Genomic DNA, 19093 nt, shown 5'->3' with positions numbered 1-19093 from the left:
GATGCCTCCTCAGCCATCAGTCGTTGTGAGTCGCGCATCCTTGACATGCCCCGCTGACACTTATGACGACATGGCTTTGCTAACCGCGCCATTCCCATCTCCAATAGACGAAGCTCAAGGTCCAGCTCAAGCTGGCCATCGCACGGCTACGCATGGTCCAGCAGCGCGATGACTCCATGGGCAAGACACAAAGACGCGCGATGGCGCAGCTCCTCGAGGTGGGCAAAATCGACTCTGCGCGCATTCGTGTCGAGAATATCATCCGATCCGACATCACGACCGAGCTACACGAGATATTAGAGCTGTACTGCGAACTACTGATCGCCCGCGCGGGGCTACTCGAGGGTTCAGTCTGTGATCCAGGACTGGAGGAGGCGGTCAAAAGCATCATCTACGCCGCGCCGAAGACGGAGATCAAGGAGCTGCAGGTGGTGCGAACGCTATTGGCGGAGAAGTACGGCAAGGAGTTTGTTCTTGCGGCGATGGATAACTCAGATGGCAAGGTGTCGGACAAGGTTGTCAAGAAGCTGAGCGTCACACCGCCGCGGGAAGAGCTCGTACAAGGGTACTTGGAGGAGATTGCCAAGGCGTACAATGTGGACTGGCCGAAGCGACCTCTGGCAGACGAGCCGCCGGACCTTCTGGACGATGAAGACGACGATAGCCCAAGTGGTGGGATTGGCGTGAGGATACCGGAGGGTCCGTTGGGAAACAGCTCCAAAGTGGCCAAGGAACAGGAGGAGCTGAGCAAGGCGACACCGCCGAGGACGATTGGAGGTCCCAGTAGCCCTTTGACTGTCACACCGCCGAGGATGACAACAGATAACGTCCATCCCAAAGTAACGCTCAACTCACTGGAGCTGAAGCCTAACAAAAAGATGGACGCAGCGGCGCAGAAGAAGCCAGCTGGAAAGGGGCCAGGAGGCAACGTACCCGACATTACGGAGCTGGAGAGGAGATTTCAAGCTTTGAAGCGATGAGCCTGATGCGTCTCACATTTTGGCCAAGGATCAGGTATGGATTTTAATTTGATGCGAGAACATTTGGAGGGTATTTGAGGGCTTGTATGCTTCTTGTTCAAAGGTCTAGGCATGGCGCGGAATGAATTCATGTTGCAGGCGTTCTGCATCGGCATGATCTTTATCCCTCGATAGAATGAGGTTTGTTTCGCGACGTGTTGTAAGTTCAAGTGCAGGTTCCGTCGTCATCGTTCCTGAGGTACGTCCGATGAATGAGTGACGGCAGTCTACCGATTTTGATGTTGATACATACGGTAAGCAACCAGCAAGAGGGGATCGTGTCCCGAAATAGAGCTTCCAGTATCTACTTAAACGGTTCATGTAGGGGGGAAAGGAGTGTAGCAATTACCTCGCCAGGGTCAAGAACGAATTTGAAGGAAGGCGGTCTTGACTGTACCTAGACAGTCCATCAAATTGGAGAAGGCTCGATCCGTGTCCTTGGAGGCCTTCTTCACTGAGCATATCTGCCTTGTCTACTAACCCCTATCCTGTCATTATCTCGTACCGGGGCCTGCTCCGAACGAGCCTTCCGTTCACAACAACTAATGGATTCAGTCATCGACCACCCCTAAGTCCACTATATTGACGATATTCTCAACACATTTCAGAGCAAAGCGGCTCCTGAATGAGCTTTTCCCCCCCAATCTCATCACGGTCTTTTGCTACTCCGTTCAAAGTCCACTTCTTCCACAGCAGGCCTTGCTCTGTGCACTGCTTTCCGACCTAGTCTTTTTCCATATTCAGTCAATTTCTAGCTTCGGAAGGAGCCAGGAGAATCCCAAGAGGAGCAAGGAACTTCGCAGCAACCTCACCTCTGAAAGACCAATTTTCTATCTCGACCTTTGGCAAAGAGTTTCCCAACACTTCCGCAGCGGACAAAGATGACGAATCTAAAGCTCCTCATCTTTGGGATGCACCCTCGAGAGTTCTACAGCCTGAACCAAAGAGATATCGAGTGGGAATTGACTCACCGACACTCAAAGGACATTGATGACGAGACACTTCTGGAACTTTACACGAAGTGGCTTGCCAGGAAGACTCCTTTTCTGGGCCTTACAGATCACACAGCCTCTTCCAGGGTCATTCGAGATGCCTGCGACTACCTCAGCTCTAGGAAGTACGAAAAGCATCTTGTGCTCAGCGCCTTCAACCAGCACAAAAAAGACTACCTCAGAGACCGACCTCAGGATAAGCGGACCTTCAACCTTGCCAGACGGGACATCGAAATCAACTACAAATTGCGTGGTGTCCACCACAAGGTGAAGAACTCATCTGCCACAAAAGAGGCAGCCTTGGCCGCGCGCCTGCCATATTCACCCCTACCTGCTGGACTTTACACCCAAGCGAGCGAGCCAGTCCCCGAAGTTCGGAAATCGGGAAACATACGCCCTGACGCTGAAGATTCCCGTCCCAGTCGTCGGCGGAAGCTCGTTGACCGATCGCCTGAGACTTTGTCTTTGAACCAGCAGAAGCCTCATGCTGGCTACGTATGCAATCGCTGCGGAATACCAGGTAGCTGACAATGAAGCCAAGAAGATTGTCGTCGGAAAACTAACGAGGGACTTGCCAATACAGGTCACTTCATTCAGCACTGCCCCTCGACCAAGCCTCTTCTTCATAAGAAGTACGTCTGCCACATCTGCGGAGAGTGTAGAGATCACCTTATCCAGGATTGTCCTCAGAAGAGGGCCAACACTTCCACTGCTTCCCTCCGACAACGGTCTCGGAACACGGCGATATCGAGCGAAGACCTGAGACAGAGCTCATCGAGAAAGCGCAGTCACTCCAGATCTTTCAGCCAAAGTTCCAGCATCAATGGACGCTATATGAATGAGGAGCGAGCCCGACTTTTGCAATCTAGCCCTGACAGCGACCAAGACGAATCACTGAATTTCCAAAAATTCAGTGTAGGTCCTCGTCAGTCTGGAAGCAACTCTCAACCACTCGGACATCGACTTCGTTCGGACTTTTATCGCCCTATCGACTTGAACCTTGCGGACGATAGTAGCCGTCCCGAGAGACCACGCCAACGCGTTGACACTTATCGCCCCAACGACACTCGTCAATTCATCGATACGTACCGTCCTGATACTTCCAGCCGTCTTGACGATACGTTCCGCTCTGATGAGCATTCTCATCTCAATCTTGCCTATCGTCCTAAGGAATCGGAGAGAACTGGTGCCTTGGGCCTGAAAAAAGCCATAGAGCAGAGTCTAGATAGAGAATTTGACGAGGAAGAGGCGAAGCTTCGATCCCGCCTGACCAAACGGCACACTGACGGCAGACTCTCTCCTTGGGACGATATCGAAAGACCGGCGAAGAGACAGCGGCACGAACACCCCTTTGCTGGCGGTCTCCCTTGGGACGACGTTGAGATGCCTCCCAAAGAGAAACACCAATCTGCTCTCGTGGGCCGAACTATGCAGAGCCTTGGAGCTGCCAAGAAAGACTTGGACGTCGGCACAGAAACGAAGCCAGCTGGCGCATCCGAGAATATTCCCGTGGACAAAGGCGGAGCTTTAGACTCAGCCGAAGACATGGAGCCTGGAAGAGTAACTGACTCGCTGTGGAAGCAAGCAAGCATGGAGTCGGACGAATTTTTCGCGGCGTTAGGAAGAGAGCTTTTCTTCCGAGCGCAGCCAGGTGCCTTCGAGATCATGCCTACCACTCAGTCGAACGATGGAAGTATGGTCATGCAGTCCGCTTCTCCGCCGTCTGCGACTTTCCAGGAAGAAATTATCATGCCCAGAAACCTCGATTCTGATGATTACTACAATGGCAACACCGACAACGACGATGCTTCCATGGGAGATGCCCCTGACGAGATGGGTCAGGCTCCAAGCACCCCCATCGAGGTGAACCATGGCTCATCTCATGCGGAGGAGGTTATTATCCCTTTACAAACCTTGAAGCCTCTTCATAGAGGTTCTCCGTACGATCCTCACGTCTTGGCTCTGTTCCGAAGCAGGCGGCACGAGAACGTTTACGTCAATATTGCTCGCCGACGCACCGCTATTGAGATTGATGAGGCTTGGGAGCCGGAGGAGGAACACTCGGCCACCTCGAAAATAGATGAGTAGCCTTGCATTCGATGGCTGCTCAGCTAGTTCCAGTTCGTCCCGGTCTGGCTATGATCGGCCAGATACTTCTGTTCTAAACCCGGCACCAATTTGCGTACCTTTAACATTCTTATCTGTTTTTCGTCGACTTTGGAGCTGCGGATCTACCATTTGCCAAGACACCTTGGCTCATGATAAGAAGCCAGCTCTTCCACCTCTTTACCATTCGCGAGGTCAGCTTGTGTTTTCCGAGCTCGGCCGTCGGCTTTTTCTTCTTTTCTTTCCCATGCGTCTGGATTGCGTTCCATAACTTGGGCAAAAGTTTGCCTCTGAAGCCTCGCCCGAGTTATGTTTCCTCGGGACTGGGGACCAGAGGGCTTTTCTTTGGGCCTTTGGGTGGTTCCGTGGTATTTTGCATTTGGGCGTTCGGATGGATGTGCAACCAGGTCACATTTGCCGACGGGGTTATCTATCTAAGGTGCCGAAGGTGTATCTAGGATGCTCCCAAGCATCTAGTCACATCATCTCCTCCAAGATTTGCCCAGCAGGGTTCTTCAAGAACAGCTGGGTCGAGATTCGTGAGAGAGAAGATGATGCACAGTTTTCATGATTTCAGTAGGGGAGGTTGTCCCTGAAATTCCTTACATAGTATTTATTCCCACGAAATCAAAAGTTTGCCAATTGACATTGCAGCCAGTCGCGTAGGTATCGCTCTTGACGAAACTCCAGACTCCGGCCAACCCATACGCCCATATATGACAGTGCAGAAGTCCGCCAGTCTCCAAACGTGATTAAGCCTCAGACTGAGAGTAGCGTGACCCAATCCAGTCTTCTACAACACCGTACCGTGCCGGCAATCCCACCTCCCCTCCCTTCCCCAACAACACCAACACACAGCCAGACTCCCCTTTATTCCAATTTATCCAAGTGTTCTAACCTCGTCAACACGACCTGCTTGCTCGTCTCCTCGATCTCGCCGGCCAAGAACACCTCGTCGAGGATGGCGTAGACCTTGTAGAAGTTGAAGACGAGGTCGAGCTCGCAGACGTTGCCGAAGAAGGCGTCGAGGACCTCGACGAAGAAGTGGATGGCCTCGAGGAAGGCGAGCTCGTTGTCGTTTGTGTCGACGCAGGCGCAGAAGAAGAGCCCTGCGTAGCGGCGGTAGACGATCTTGTTGTTGCGGAACTCGACGAAGTTGGATTGGTATTTCTGGTCTCGGGGGGCGACGAGGCGGTGGACCTGTTTACGCGGGGGGGAGGTTGTTAGGATATGTGTGATACGGAATGGTCGGTCTGATTGGGATTGGGCGGATGTCGTACCTCGCCCTTCATCTTGATCTTTTCATCGTCGCTGTAGGGTGCGTACCACTTCGCGAGACGGGTCTTGCCCCTGGATGGCGCGAAAGGGGGGGATATGTCAGCGAGAGACCCTTTTATTACACGTTCCGCATTGGAATTGACTGGACGTACTGGCGATTCTGGATCAGGATGAATGAGAGCATTTTGGCGACGTCGGCGATCTTCGCATGTCGGACTCGTGGATTACTTCAGATCCCCGCGCGCGTGCTTCAAGTTTCGAGATGTTGAAGTCGGCGGCCACGGAGCTTCGGGTGTGGGTACGTACCGGGGGGTACGGGCGGGTGCTGACAGCTCTCAATCCATCAGCGGACAGTGGTTTCCCTTTCCCCTGAACGACCTAACGGGTCCGAGTGGGGACTGAGGCGTCGAGATGGGAAGGTGTGGCACGGGCAGTGTGGCACCGCGATGTGAGGACTACATCGCCCTCCTCCTCGCATTGTTGCTGCTCGAATGGCGAATTTACCACAACCTACTGTTAATAAGATAACTTATGGGGAAAATGCGAAGATGTATCAGATTTCGAAATCTGCAGTCTACGTCATTCTGAGTCTTTGGAAAAAGACGTTATTTGGGTAAAGTATCTGTTAACCTATCAAGGCCAGTTCTTCTCAGGGCGATGTAATCCTCACACCTTGCGTAGTCCATCTAGAGCAGGCAGGCAACTGAGGCCAAAAGCAAGGTTCCTTCCTACCTAGTGCAGCTTACTTTACCTTGATGGAAAGCCAAACGCAGTCTCTCTACCCGACCTTGTGGACTTGAAGTGACATAAACCTATATGAACCCCCTCTACTACGCCCATCTTGCAAATCTCTTTTTCTTTCCTTTCTTCTTCATCCGAGTGCAAGGGCATTTCGCGTATCCATGAGGATCAGTCCTAGATGGCGTTTTTGCTGGTTGAGAAGTATTTTAATAGTTTGGCTTGTCTCCTAGTTGACCTGGGTCAGCTGGGGAATCTTTGGAACCTACCTTTCTCTATTGAGAATGCTCTTTTGTTTTATTCTCATTGCTTGCGGCCCCTTTCTTGGGTCGTGGTGAAGAAGGCTTCTTGTGTGTGGTGCTGGATTGATGGCTATCTACCTTGGACGTAACGTGCGGATGGCTTGGTCGCTTGGCGTTGGGTACTTTGGAACGGTGTTTTGTGTTGCTATCGACGTCTGGTTGTGGTTTTCAGATTGATGTGTCGTTGACCTTCGTCCTCAACTGCGCTGCAAGCATGTCTCTATCTTCCCATGATACCTTATAGATAGATTTCGAGAACAAAGACTGAACTACATACCCGTAAACTGTGAGCATTTCTAGTGGCGTGTCCATTCTCGCGTTGCAATTTATTCTTTATATCGATTCAAAGTGAGCTGAACTGGACATCGATACTCTTTGCCGTCCTTCTCGCCTGTCTGGTTGATGTGTTGATATCGATCTTGGCCTGCGATCCCACCTCAGCCACTGATCCAAACACCCCTAAACAACACAGGGATAAGAGAATGCTGTCGAACGTTGGTGCTCCTACTTATTAAGGAAGCTCTACACAGTACTTGACACGAGTCCTTGCTACGGTCTGATTTGCATGAAGACAGACCATCAGTATCAGAATGTCATTCGCCGAACCTTGCCCAGGTAATCAGTTTCAGGAGTGTGTTTTGAAATTATCAGTTGAAGCCATCAAACTCAGCATGCGAATGTCCAGTTGTAGATGCGAATAGGGTATCATTTCTGCTTTTCCATGGATCGTTGAACTTCTGTATCTACTAAAAGCGCTTTACGAGCTCGCTACTTGAGATAAGCCCGCACCGATTGCCTCGTTTCAACCCTTCACCCACCCAGGCACATGATCCAAATCCAAATCCTCCTCGTACTGCCTCTCCCGAATAGCCGTCCACGGCGTCGGCCACCCGGCCAACACGGGACTCTTCTTCGTGGCACCCATGACGGCGAACCTCCCCTGCGAGTGCGCAATGAAGCCGTGCATGAAGCCGAGCTGGATCAGCACCGAGACGTTCATCTCCACGTCGTCCATCTCCACGGGGGAGTTACCCCAGACCAGTCCCTCATTGGGGCGCAGCTTCTTGGGTCCGCCAGGCGGCGGGACGAGCGTCGAGGCCGCGTCGTGGCTTACTGCTTTGAGGAAAGCGGGGGACGCTGTCGACGGCGCGAAGGAGGAGGGCGACTTGGAGGGGATGTAGCCTTCGAGGCGGTGTTGGAGGTACCGGGACGTCGCGTGAAGGTCCGCGAGGTCCATTGTGGCGGCGCGTCGGTTTGTGTTGGAGGGGTTTGCGTCGTCTTGGCCCGGAGCGTAGGTGAGGAGGAATGTTCTGCGGGAGAGTGAGCGCCAGAGCAGAGGTCGGAGGCGATGGGTGAGGAGGAGGAGGAGGCCCTTATCAAAGAGGTATTTCTCGTGCTGGGCCAGCGTCTGTTGGAAGAGGACAAAGTCTCCCTTGCGGATCGCTTGAATCAGTGGTTGGTAGACTGGTACGAGGGCTGATGCCTCAGGGCGAGAGAGCAGGAGCTGGGAGGGTAGACGGCCCAGCAAGAAGTTGCAAGGGACGAGGTAACTGAGGACCAGGGCGCGATGGGATGTGAGTGGTGGTGGGATCTGAAGGTAGGCCTCTTCGAGACAGAGCGCCGCGCGGAGGAAGTGACAGTTTGCGAGGTTGAAGCGGCCTAGGTAGTAGAGGAAGTTGACGCGCTGTGATGCCGGATAGAACGATAATGGCGGCGAGTTTGTGGAGATATTTGTGAATATTTGTTTCGCAAGATGCGTTCTCCGACACTGTAGGCATCCATCAGTCAACGCGCTCGGAGTTTTGGGAAGGGAAATTGAAGACACACGGCGAAGAGGAGCTTTAGCACTAGGTTGGCGAACATGTAAACGCCAACCTTCTTGCCTTCCGGCTTGCTGTACCGCGCGCTGGATCGGTCCGTAAGGCAAGTGGTGAAGATCTTTTGAATGATCTCAGCCGAGGATTCGGCAATGGACTTGCGGTCGTCGGCGTCGACGTTACGGATGTTGCGCGTAAGATCCGGACGCTTTGACAACATCATTGTCAGGCGCGACAGGGACTCGCAGAGGGAAATTGCCGTCTTTAGTAGCATACCTCCATAGGTAGGGTGGGCAAAGGCGGTACTACAGGAGCTGTGTGGGTGTTAGCCTATTGCTGCTTTGACTATGAAAGGCGCGGTCGAGGACCATGAGATCTGCTTCAACAGAGCTGATGAGGGTTTCTCATCGGTGACTTACTTTACCAGCCCACTGAGCAACGTGTGCGCACCCAAAAGGTCATCATAGTCGACGTCGCGCCAGAAGACCATGTAGTCCTTCATAAAAGTCACAAAGCCGGGCCACGGTGAGCCCTGGCCCTCGAGCACGTCGTCCTCTTCGGGGAGGCATTTTTCTATCGTGCTCTCGAGAGCTGTGCTGCTTGTCCCGTTGGAGCCATGCCGTGATGAGCGGAACTGCGTCCGCAGCTCATTGGCAAGGGCGTGATATTGTTGATTTGCATTGGGCTCGACGAGGAGCCAATTCCGGAGCTCGTCGATGTTTTGAGCACGGACGAATGTGCGGATCTGGCTGAGGAATTGAATTAACAGGGACATCGTTGGCACGGAATTGAAAAGCGCCAAAAGTGATGCCTCATTCGGGGAGCGAGGCGAGGCCGCGAATCGTGAAAGAAGAGGTGAGGAATCCTTGCGGGTTGTGGTGAAGTTGAAAGTCCAAGGTGAGAGAGCTCGAGCCAGACAAGGTGAAGTGAGTAGAGGTGGATTCTTTGGTGTACGGGGAACAAGGGTACGTGCTCGCTGAGTGGAGCCGTACATGGAGCTGGTCGGTCGTCACTTTTCCTGGGTAGTACGGCAGACTGCAAGAGGCACTCCGCCAAAACACTTTTTTCATATGTTAAAGCAGAAATCGTATTTTACGGTTACCCCACTACCTAGGATAGGGTCTAGACTAGTATAATAACCTATAAATAGGGGTTATAGAGATTTACGGCTTAAGAGATATTTTAATTTCGTAATATATTAAACCGTATAATAATATATAAAATTGCGTAATATTATACCCTAATATAAAAGTTTTTCTTCTCTTTATAACTTTATTATAAAAATAATTATTACTTTTTACCTTTTTATAAATAAAAATTACTCTTTACTTAAGTTATTAAACTAATAGCTCGCTTATAAATATTATAATATAGATCTATAATAACTTTTAGTCTTTATATAAGACGTTACTAAACTAATTAACCTTATAATACCTTTTTATAAAACTATTTTAAAACGACCGATTAATAATAATACTTATATAGGCTCTACCCTTTTTATATAATAAGAACGTATAAACGTATAAGCCTCGATATTAATAAAATCTCTTTTTATAAGCTTAAAAGAGCGGGAACGAAGTATTTAGTAAATAAAAAAGGAGCTAAAGTAATTATTAATAATTAATATTTTTATTATATTATATAACGCATCCTTTTTTAAGAACGAACTTAACGGTTTCTAAGTAATAACTTATATTAATATCTAAGTTATTAAGAAGTTTATTAAAAAAGTTTAGTTTAATCGCTTCTTAACGTTTACTTTATATTAAAATATAATATAATTTATTATTTTATATTTTATAATAAACTAGCAAATTCTTTTAATAGAATAGATAGTATTTCTAATTAATATAAAGAATCCTTATAATATTTTAAAGTATTATAAAGTAGCGTATAAAGCTATAAGTTTAAAAAGATTCCTTTTTAAAGCTATGATCTTATATAAAAAAGATAATTATTAACTTTTTATTATTTTTTAAACTAAAATTAAGTTATTAGTTATTAAACCTTAGTTAATAAAGAAGGGAAAAGGTCGTATAAAGCTAATTATAACTAAAACTTTAGGCAAAACGACGTATAGAAATGTTCCGAAAACACGGCTTTTAATAAGTATTAGTATTAAACTAATAATAAAGATTAAGGAGGAATTATTAGTTAAGTAAGAAAAGAAGATCGTTAAGAAGGAGGTAAAAGCTAAAAAAAAAGGTTAAAAAAGATAAAAACGATAGGAAAAACGAGATTATAGTAGTTCAATAAGAAAATAAAGTTTATAATAGTAAATAACTTAATATACTATAAAAATAGAAACGAGCATTCTCGTTAGTAAATAGTTTAAAATAAATTATAATTATATTTATAATTCCTTTTTATCCTTAGTATCGCTCGTAATTACGAAGCTATTTAATACTCTAAAATTAATTCTAGAGTTTTCTAATTTCTACTTAATTTATATAATACCGCCCTATAATTTACTAAGTAAAGTAATTTCTAATTAAAGCTTATTACGTATATATTACTTTAAATAAATACGAAGATATTAATACGCTTTAAAATAGGGATAATTAGCCTCGCTAAACTTCGTACTTTTAGCTAATATAATTAGGGAGCCCTTAATAATTAAAGTATAAATTTATAAAGTAGCTTAAAGAAGATATACGTCTAGATTATTACTATTTTAAATAGTATTTAATAGTTATTAAACTTAGTCTTAGTTAATTAGCTATATAAAGTCTTATACGGTTCGTAACGTAAGTTAATAATATAGTTATTATAACTAACTAGAAATAACGTAAGGGCGACCTTTTTAATAACAAATTCAATAAGAGTTCTAAATTTATATAAAGTTAATAAAATTAGAACGAATTAGTAGTATATATATAAATAGAAATATAATCTAGTTAGAGAATATATTTATGTAAAATAGCCCTTAGAACTTAAGTAGTTAGAAGTATTTTTATAAACGTAAATATACTTATATATACTAAGATATATATTACTTACTTATTAATATATTAATTTACTTTAATAAAAACGATTCTACTAACTCTTAATCTTAACGTTATAAATACTTTTACTAAAGATTTAGTAATTACGGAATATAATTAGACTTTTTATTATTAAACGGTATTATAAAAAGTAGTAATAAATACTAAATATAAAAACGGTTTCTTTCCCTTAGTTTAAACGAACTCGTAATAACGTAAATCCCCGTTATTAAATAATAATAAGATATTATATAAGTATATTCCGGGATATATAAGTAGAAACCCCTATATAGAACTATATAATAAACTGCGAATAAGTATTAATATTAGTATAGATCTTAAATCTAAATAGTAAAAGCTTATTATACGTATTTAAAAACTAAATATAATTTAGTTTAGGAGTCGTAAACCCTTTACGATAGTACTTTATCTTACTTAACTGATTTTAAACTTATTATAAAAAGGTTTTGTAATATATAAAGTATAGTTTATCTTAGTTAATAATATAAGCTTATTAACGAACTTATATATAAAGATACTCTTTATTATACCCTTTAGCACGGTAAGTAACCTCTAGTATATTAAAAAAGAACTCTTTTAATTATTATTATATAATTACGAGCTATTTTAGTATTTATTATTATTAAAGCTAATTTTGTTAATAAAATATTAATAATCCTATAGCCGTAATTATAAATCCTTTAGACTAGAGTTAAAAAAGGATATTTTTATTATTTAAGTATTATTAGAAGAATAATTCTTAAATACGAATTAATAAATCCTTAGAAAAGACCGTACGCTCTTCTCGTTATAAGTCCTATTTTATAAATTAACGTTTAGAAGTTCGCTTTATAATTCTAGTATTAAAAACTATAAAAATATATATAATAATTATATTATAGGTCTAATTACTTTCTAACTTTATAATAATTATCGTTCGATATAATAAAAGATTAATACGTAGTCGTACTATTTTAAGAAAGTAGTAATATATAAAATAAGAAACTAAGAAAGAAATTTTAAATAAGGGGTAAATATTTATATATAATTATAGCGATATATAAGGGTATCCTTTTATTTATAAGGTTTTATAAGTATATATATAAAAATATAGACACTTATAGGGATCTATAACGCTAACAAGGATAGAAAAGTATATAATAATAATATACGATAAATAAAAGTTCTATAATTTTATTAGAAACGTTAAACTTTAGGGGGAGCTTTTATATAGTTAGTTATAGCCTCTTATAGGCTAAACTAAGTGCGTATACTCTAGTTTATAGTTAGTAAGTACCTTACGACTCCGTAAGGGCCTTATTACCTAGGTATTAAGCCTAATTATACTATATTTTAATATATACCTATATAAACTCCTATATTATACTATATAAAAATATCGAATTAATTACTCCTTATTTAGAGTTTATATAAGTTAATAACGCTCTTTATAATCTTATACGTTATTATATATACTCTTTTTATTATTTTTAGCTTATTTAGCTACTTATTTAAGGGCTTTTATTATTATATAGAAGTATATAGTAGGGATAGTACTTAGAGACTTAAGTAGAGCGCTAATACGGACTTTATTACGGCCTTTATAATTATAACTATACTTAACGACTTTAGTAAGCGTATTACGAGCTAGTACGAACCGTTAATAAATTATAAATAAATATAAGGTAGTATAGGGTAATGTATAAGTAATAACGGGAGGCGTAACGAGCGTATACTCGTATATAATAAATATATAATTATAACTAAAGTAGCCCTTACTTATAAAAGTAATATAATTAGCGAAAATGCTTTTATTAGCTTTATAATAGGCGCACGACTCGGTATTAGTCTTAGCGTTATTATATATAGTTATTTAAATAGTATCGGTAGCCTAAGTACGAGTTATAATAATATCTAGGGGTATATAATAGCTATTTTTAGTAATTTTAGGGTTAAGCTTAATCTAACGCTAGGGCTAAATTATACGGGTTAGTATAGTAATATTAAATAGTATAGGGTAGTATATACTAACTTATATAATACTAAGGTTATAGATTTAGTAAAAAGTTTTTAAAAAGGAAGATAAAGAGCTTATAAATAACGTAAAAATCCATATAATAAGGAAGCTATTATATAGAAGTATACGTATTAATAAGGAGGTAAGAGGTTATTTTATAGGACGTAAGGTCGTTAGGGTATTATATAAGTTAGTATATAGGGACCGTCGGGAGCTATATACCCTCGATACGGGCTAGAACGCTATATGTTGGATTACGAGGTAGAAAAGGGGCCCTATTAGGTAGTTAGGTAGGGGTAGTAGGTAGGCAGTCTAGGCCCGTGCAAACGGACCCTTCTACCTACCTATACCTACTAAGGGACCGCGGGCTCTGCCCACGATCTTCCCCTCTTATATATACATAATAGACCTATACTAACCTATTAACCTAGTCGCGACCTAAAAGGTCTGACTTGCTTATATATATATTAATACTAATTAGTAGTTAAATTATATATGTATTTTTACTATAGGTTAGTAAGGATATAACTATAAAAAAATAGCTTTGACCTACCTCGCTAGCTATTTTAACTTATTAACTTAGTTCCGTTTATTTAACTAATAATAAGCAGCTTAGTTTATACTACTTTAGCTCTTTTTTATTATTACTAACCGACGATTAATTAACTAGTCGCAGGCCGTCGAGAGCGCGCTCTATTACGTACAATCTCTTTTATTAAGACTATTATTATAAAAGGATTAACTACTTTACTACTATTATTAACTTTGCCTCTACTATTAATATTATCTCCGCTAGCCTTATTACTATTACTAATTTCCCTCTAATCGAACCGCTTATAAAAAAATCTATTTTAAATATATTATAGCTAAGCGCTATTTTAAATTAGTAATAAGTAAGAGGAGATTAATTACTAAGAAATTAATCCGACGATTACTAGCGTACTAGTACTTAGCGATAGTAAGACCTTCGGAATTATAAGTACGTTAATAGTAAATCTTTTATTAATAGCGAAGTATTCTAAAATACTAAGGAAAAGAAAAGATCTTAATAATAGTAATAATAGGGATCTATTTTATATTACTAATAAATCCACCTCTTTCTAACTTAATAGAAGCTCCGAGACTAGATTAGTAAAATAAAGTATAAGAAGTACTAAAAAAAATTACTAATTAGTAGCTAACGGAATCCTTTATTTGTTATTAGAAGTACGGTTATAAAAGGCCTTTTTTCCTTTTTTATAACTTTTTACCGACCTTAGTAACTTTCTATTTATATACCTCGTTAAAGGAGTAGAATTTTTTAATTAGTAATAATAGCCCGCTTACTATTATTAAAACAATCGCTACGACTAACTTACTACTCCTTTTACCCTAACTAACGTTATATTATAATTATAATACGACGATTATATCTTATAATAATCTTTTATTATATAACTTATCTCGTAAATATACTATAATAACCGCTAGCCTTAATAATAAATAAGAAGGGTCTAACGATTAGTTAATATTACCTTTAGCCTACTTATACTCTTAAATTACGGAACTATACCTAATTCTAATTTATTAATAAGACTACGTTAACCTAACTTAATAGGGCTTATTTAATATTATACCTACCCTTATAAACGATAAAAAGCTTAATACCTTTATCCTTTATATAATAGGATATTACTATCGAGACGGCTTAACGGGCGAGGAGCTATAAAAAGACTTTAAAACTAACTTCTAAAGCTAAGAAGTAAGGGACTTTTTAAAAATAAAAAGTACAATTTTTAAAAAGCTAAAAGACTTTTTTATAAATAATAGTATTAATTTAATAATTAGAGATCGTAGTTAAATAATAAAAAAGATCGCTAGTACTTTTAATACTTAATACTTCCTTACTTAGACTTCTAAGGAAATCGTAGCTTACTATAACTATACTAAATATTTTAATATATTATATTACGATCTTTACTTTTTCTATTTACTACTCTCGTAGCTAATAAATACCGACGATTTTATTTAATAAACTAAAGAAATAGTAAGGGAATTTGTATAACCCTAACTTACTTAATCTTAGTAATTAAGATTCTAACCTTAGCCTCGCTATTAACCGACCGACCTATTACCTCTCTAAAAAAAAAGAAAAAAAGAACTAAAGAATAAAGTTATTATTATTTAATAGCGAAATCTACCCCGTTAAATACTATACTTCGATATAAAAACTAAAGACGATATTATATTTAATACTCGCTAATTAATTAACCTCGCTAAGCTTTATAATAATAAAAATAAATATAGTAGCGAGAAGTATAATGTCTTTAATAAGAAGCTTCGGATTTTTAAAATACTATATTAATAAGTAAGAATTAGCGGACGATACTATTCTAATACTTTCCTAAATATACTTAAGGGAAGGGCGTTAACTTTCTATTTTAACTAACTTAGTAATACCTCTAACCCGCTTAGTTTTAACGTAATATACTAAAAGACTTAAGAATACTTCGAGCCGCTTATAAGCCGTTAGAACTACCTTACTAAGCTCTATAACCTCTATTAATACTCTATAATTTACGAGAACCTAAGTAAGTCGAATTAATAGATTTTATAAGCGCTAATTAACCGTATTATAATCCTTTATAAGGCGCTAGTTACTTAAGGATCTATTTTTAATATAAGTAACTAACTCCTCTACTACGTAAGTAGTATATTAAAATATAAACTTATTATACTTAACCCGGTACTTATATTTACTAGTATTTATTATTAGCTTAGTACTTTAATTAATATTATAGAGAGAGAGCGCGACTATAGTAAGTAGTAATAGTATTTTTAAAATAGTACTTATAACGAAGAGGTCCCCACTACTTATTAAACTAACCGTACTTATAGTAGCTCTAATAAAAAAACCCGATTTAATAAGCAGAATTAACGCGGCCGCGGTACTATTAATAAAAAGTATTTCGTTTATTATAAAACCGGCTATTAGTTAACTAAGTATTTAAAAAAAGAGCGACGTTAGGTATATAAGAAATATAAAAATAATAAAAAAAGAAATAAGAGATCTATACTAAGCTTATACTTATAGTTCCTCGCTTTTTATAAGGGAACTGCCCCTATTAATAATAACGATAACGATAATAATATTATAATCTAATACTTTAATAACCTTAACTTTAATTATAAAGATAATTATAAGGACGAAGTTTAGATCTTAATAATATACTTTACGACTACCGCTAGTAATAGAACCCTTATAAATATCCTCGCTACTTAGGTAATAGAGCATAGCTTTATTAATACTACCTTTATTAATAAGTTAACTAAGCCTACGGAACTAGCGACCTTTTTCTTATTAAATAAAAGGTACTTATTAGGGGACTTTTAAAGTATTATACTTAATACTAGCGCTACGGAATTCTTAACTACGGGCTACCCTTAACTCTTCGTATTATAATAATAACGACCCGAAGTTATTCTTAATACTTCTAGAGCTAGTGAAGTAGGTATTCGATTTAGTAATGGCGAACCCGTAAGGTTATTAGGATTTACGGTTATTAGTACCTTATTTAATAATATTATTTTTTATATTTTACTAACTAATACTCCTTTCTTATACTACCTAAGGGATATAAATAAGCTAGGAGTATACTTTAATAATATTAATAACTTATTAATTAAGGGAGATATTATAGTACTTATTATTCGTAAATAGGGATACCCTTAGCTTTTACTCTTTAATAATAAGAAAGCTATTACTAACTACTTAATAAAGGGCGAATTATATTACTTATATTAGCACTTTGGCTACCCTTTAGTTCTTCGTTTCCTAAAGCTACTCTAGTAATTTAATAATAATATAAAGATCGTAGCCCTCGAGAAGCTTATAAAGATTTACTAATAATACTAACTTAACACTATTACTCCTAGCCGATTTAAATTTACCTTATAAAATAATTACGATTTTAACTATAAAATCGTAATTAACGTAATATACTTAATAGATTATAAGGGTACTAACTAACTAGTACTTTATATTATTAATACTACTACTTTTTTTTAAGTAGTAAGGTTCTTTATAAATATAACTACGAAGTATATATAGGAGGCTCTTTAGCTATGTTAAATCGACGTTTACCTCGGTCCGCTAGACTAGATTATTATAAATATTAATAAGAACTTTAGCGCCGTAGAGTTTAAATTTTTTATTAAATCTATATTTATTAAGGTTAAAAAAGTACCCGTCGAAGCTTATAATAATATTAATAAGGCTAAGAAATACTACGTAGTACTTAAAAAGGCATATAATATTATTTATAATAAGTACTTATTAATAAGCGCGGAGGCTATATTTTAAGCTATAATTAAAGTAGTTAATAATATAATTAGCCTAAATAGCCTCGTTCTTATACTCCTCGTTTTCGGAGCTTTTTTACGCACTTTTAATAAATCTCTACTATTGCTAAATATTACTTAATATATAAAAGTAGTTAAGAAAGTAATAAGGGAAGTCTATAAACTTTATATTAGTAAGTAAGTAAGCGAGGTACTAGTTACTTGAAACGGACTAAATATCTCTTATATTATTAATTTATTATTATAGTTAGATATTAAAGTCTAGCGAGAAGGTAAGGGATAAAAAGGCCTATTTAAGCTCGTTTTAATAAATAGTATTACTTACGTAGTAAAATTACCTTATAGCTTAATAAGCTTTTAAGCTATTATAGTTAAACCCTAATACTTAGAAGAGGTCGATCCCGAGCTACTAGTTACGATAATAAAGTACGTTAACTATTTACTAATCCCTATAGTTAACTAGCTAACTAATAATAGCGCCGCTATAAACGAAGTCCTTAACAAGATCGTTATTATAATTAATAATAACCCTTTATTACGGAGTAAGAGGACTAAAAAAATATTAATATAGCATAGCTACGGTAATACTTTTATAACTATAACTTATTTTTATAAGAGATTAGGCTATAAGCACTTAACTAGCGAGGCTATAATATAAGTATAGGTATATTATAAAACTAAAGCTTATAGAGTCCTTCGTAAGGGCTCTGCTTCTTAAAAAGTTCTTTTATAATAAGATCTATATACTAGTTACTAAGTTATTAGCGTCCTATTACCGGCCGTATCCCGAATTTATTATAATTACTCCCCCCTTACGTAACTTTAGTCCCTAAAGTTATTACGTAATATCTTCTTTTAATACTAATAATAAAGTTATTAACGTCGTTATTCGTAATAGATTCCGTAAGGCGTTAATAATATCCTTTTTTACTTAGGAATAAGGTATTACTCCTATTTCCTTATCTAACGGATACCTTATTATTATTATTTAGTAATAGCGCGCCGATTAGTTACTAAGTTAGTAGTATATAGTTATAATAAAGTATTCTAACCGTCGTAATATATAAGAGCTTGCCTAACCTCGCGGTTATTATTATTACTAGGCTATTAAGTATAGTAAAAGATTTTTCCTTCGTTACTAATTACGTATTTACTTTTTCTTCCCTCTTTTTATTCGGTAACCGTTTTACGAATTCTTTTTTATATAACTATACTTTTCTTTTTATAATATTTTAATTTTATATCGTTTTTTAATTACGACTTTTTCGCTATACTATTGCTAAGTATTTGCCGAAATATTTACTATTTCGCATATTTAGGATATACTTAATATAAAGTATAATCCTAAGAAGGGCTTCTATAGTTTCTGCGGTAGTACTCCTTATATATACTACTTAGCTAGTTTATATCGTAATATCGATAAGCTCGTTTATATTACCGGCACTTACGTCGCTAAGTATATTATTTATTAAATTAATAAAAAGAAGTATTCTACCGTA

At 38.8% G+C, this 19093-nt stretch overlaps 4 protein-coding genes across 4 annotated transcripts; 2 read left to right on the top strand and 2 right to left on the bottom strand.

The window, feature by feature from the left end:
- Position 1: 1 nt before the first annotated feature.
- On the top strand, positions 2–980 carry CLUP02_15098 (uncharacterized protein; the record flags this gene model as incomplete). Its single annotated transcript, XM_049294022.1, has 2 exons — positions 2–25; positions 108–980. The coding sequence occupies 2 exons, from the start codon at positions 2–4 to the stop codon at positions 978–980; spliced, it is 897 nt and encodes a 298-aa protein (XP_049151168.1).
- A 920-nt stretch (positions 981–1900) lies between these two features.
- On the top strand, positions 1901–4099 carry CLUP02_15097 (uncharacterized protein; the record flags this gene model as incomplete). Its single annotated transcript, XM_049294021.1, has 3 exons — positions 1901–2531; positions 2595–2643; positions 2926–4099. 3 exons carry the CDS (start codon positions 1901–1903, stop codon positions 4097–4099), a joined length of 1854 nt encoding a protein of 617 aa, XP_049151167.1.
- Positions 4100–4987: 888 nt separating this feature from the next.
- Positions 4988–5579, bottom strand: CLUP02_15096 (AP-2 complex subunit sigma; the record flags this gene model as incomplete). The annotated part of the gene is made up of 3 exons (XM_049294020.1): positions 4988–5317; positions 5398–5467; positions 5548–5579. 3 exons carry the CDS (start codon positions 5577–5579, stop codon positions 4988–4990), a joined length of 432 nt encoding a protein of 143 aa, XP_049151166.1.
- Positions 5580–7237: 1658 nt separating this feature from the next.
- Positions 7238–9246, bottom strand: CLUP02_15095 (PCI domain-containing protein; the record flags this gene model as incomplete). Its single annotated transcript, XM_049294019.1, has 4 exons — positions 7238–8203; positions 8263–8557; positions 8621–8642; positions 8703–9246. 4 exons carry the CDS (start codon positions 9244–9246, stop codon positions 7238–7240), a joined length of 1827 nt encoding a protein of 608 aa, XP_049151165.1.
- Positions 9247–19093: the final 9847 nt, after the last annotated feature.

This window comes from Colletotrichum lupini, chromosome 8 (genome assembly GCF_023278565.1).
Source record: "Colletotrichum lupini chromosome 8, complete sequence".
Lineage (NCBI taxonomy): Eukaryota > Fungi > Ascomycota > Sordariomycetes > Glomerellales > Glomerellaceae > Colletotrichum > Colletotrichum lupini.
The sequence above is the reverse complement of the archived record's forward strand: the minus strand, read 5'-3'. Positions and strand labels throughout refer to the sequence as shown.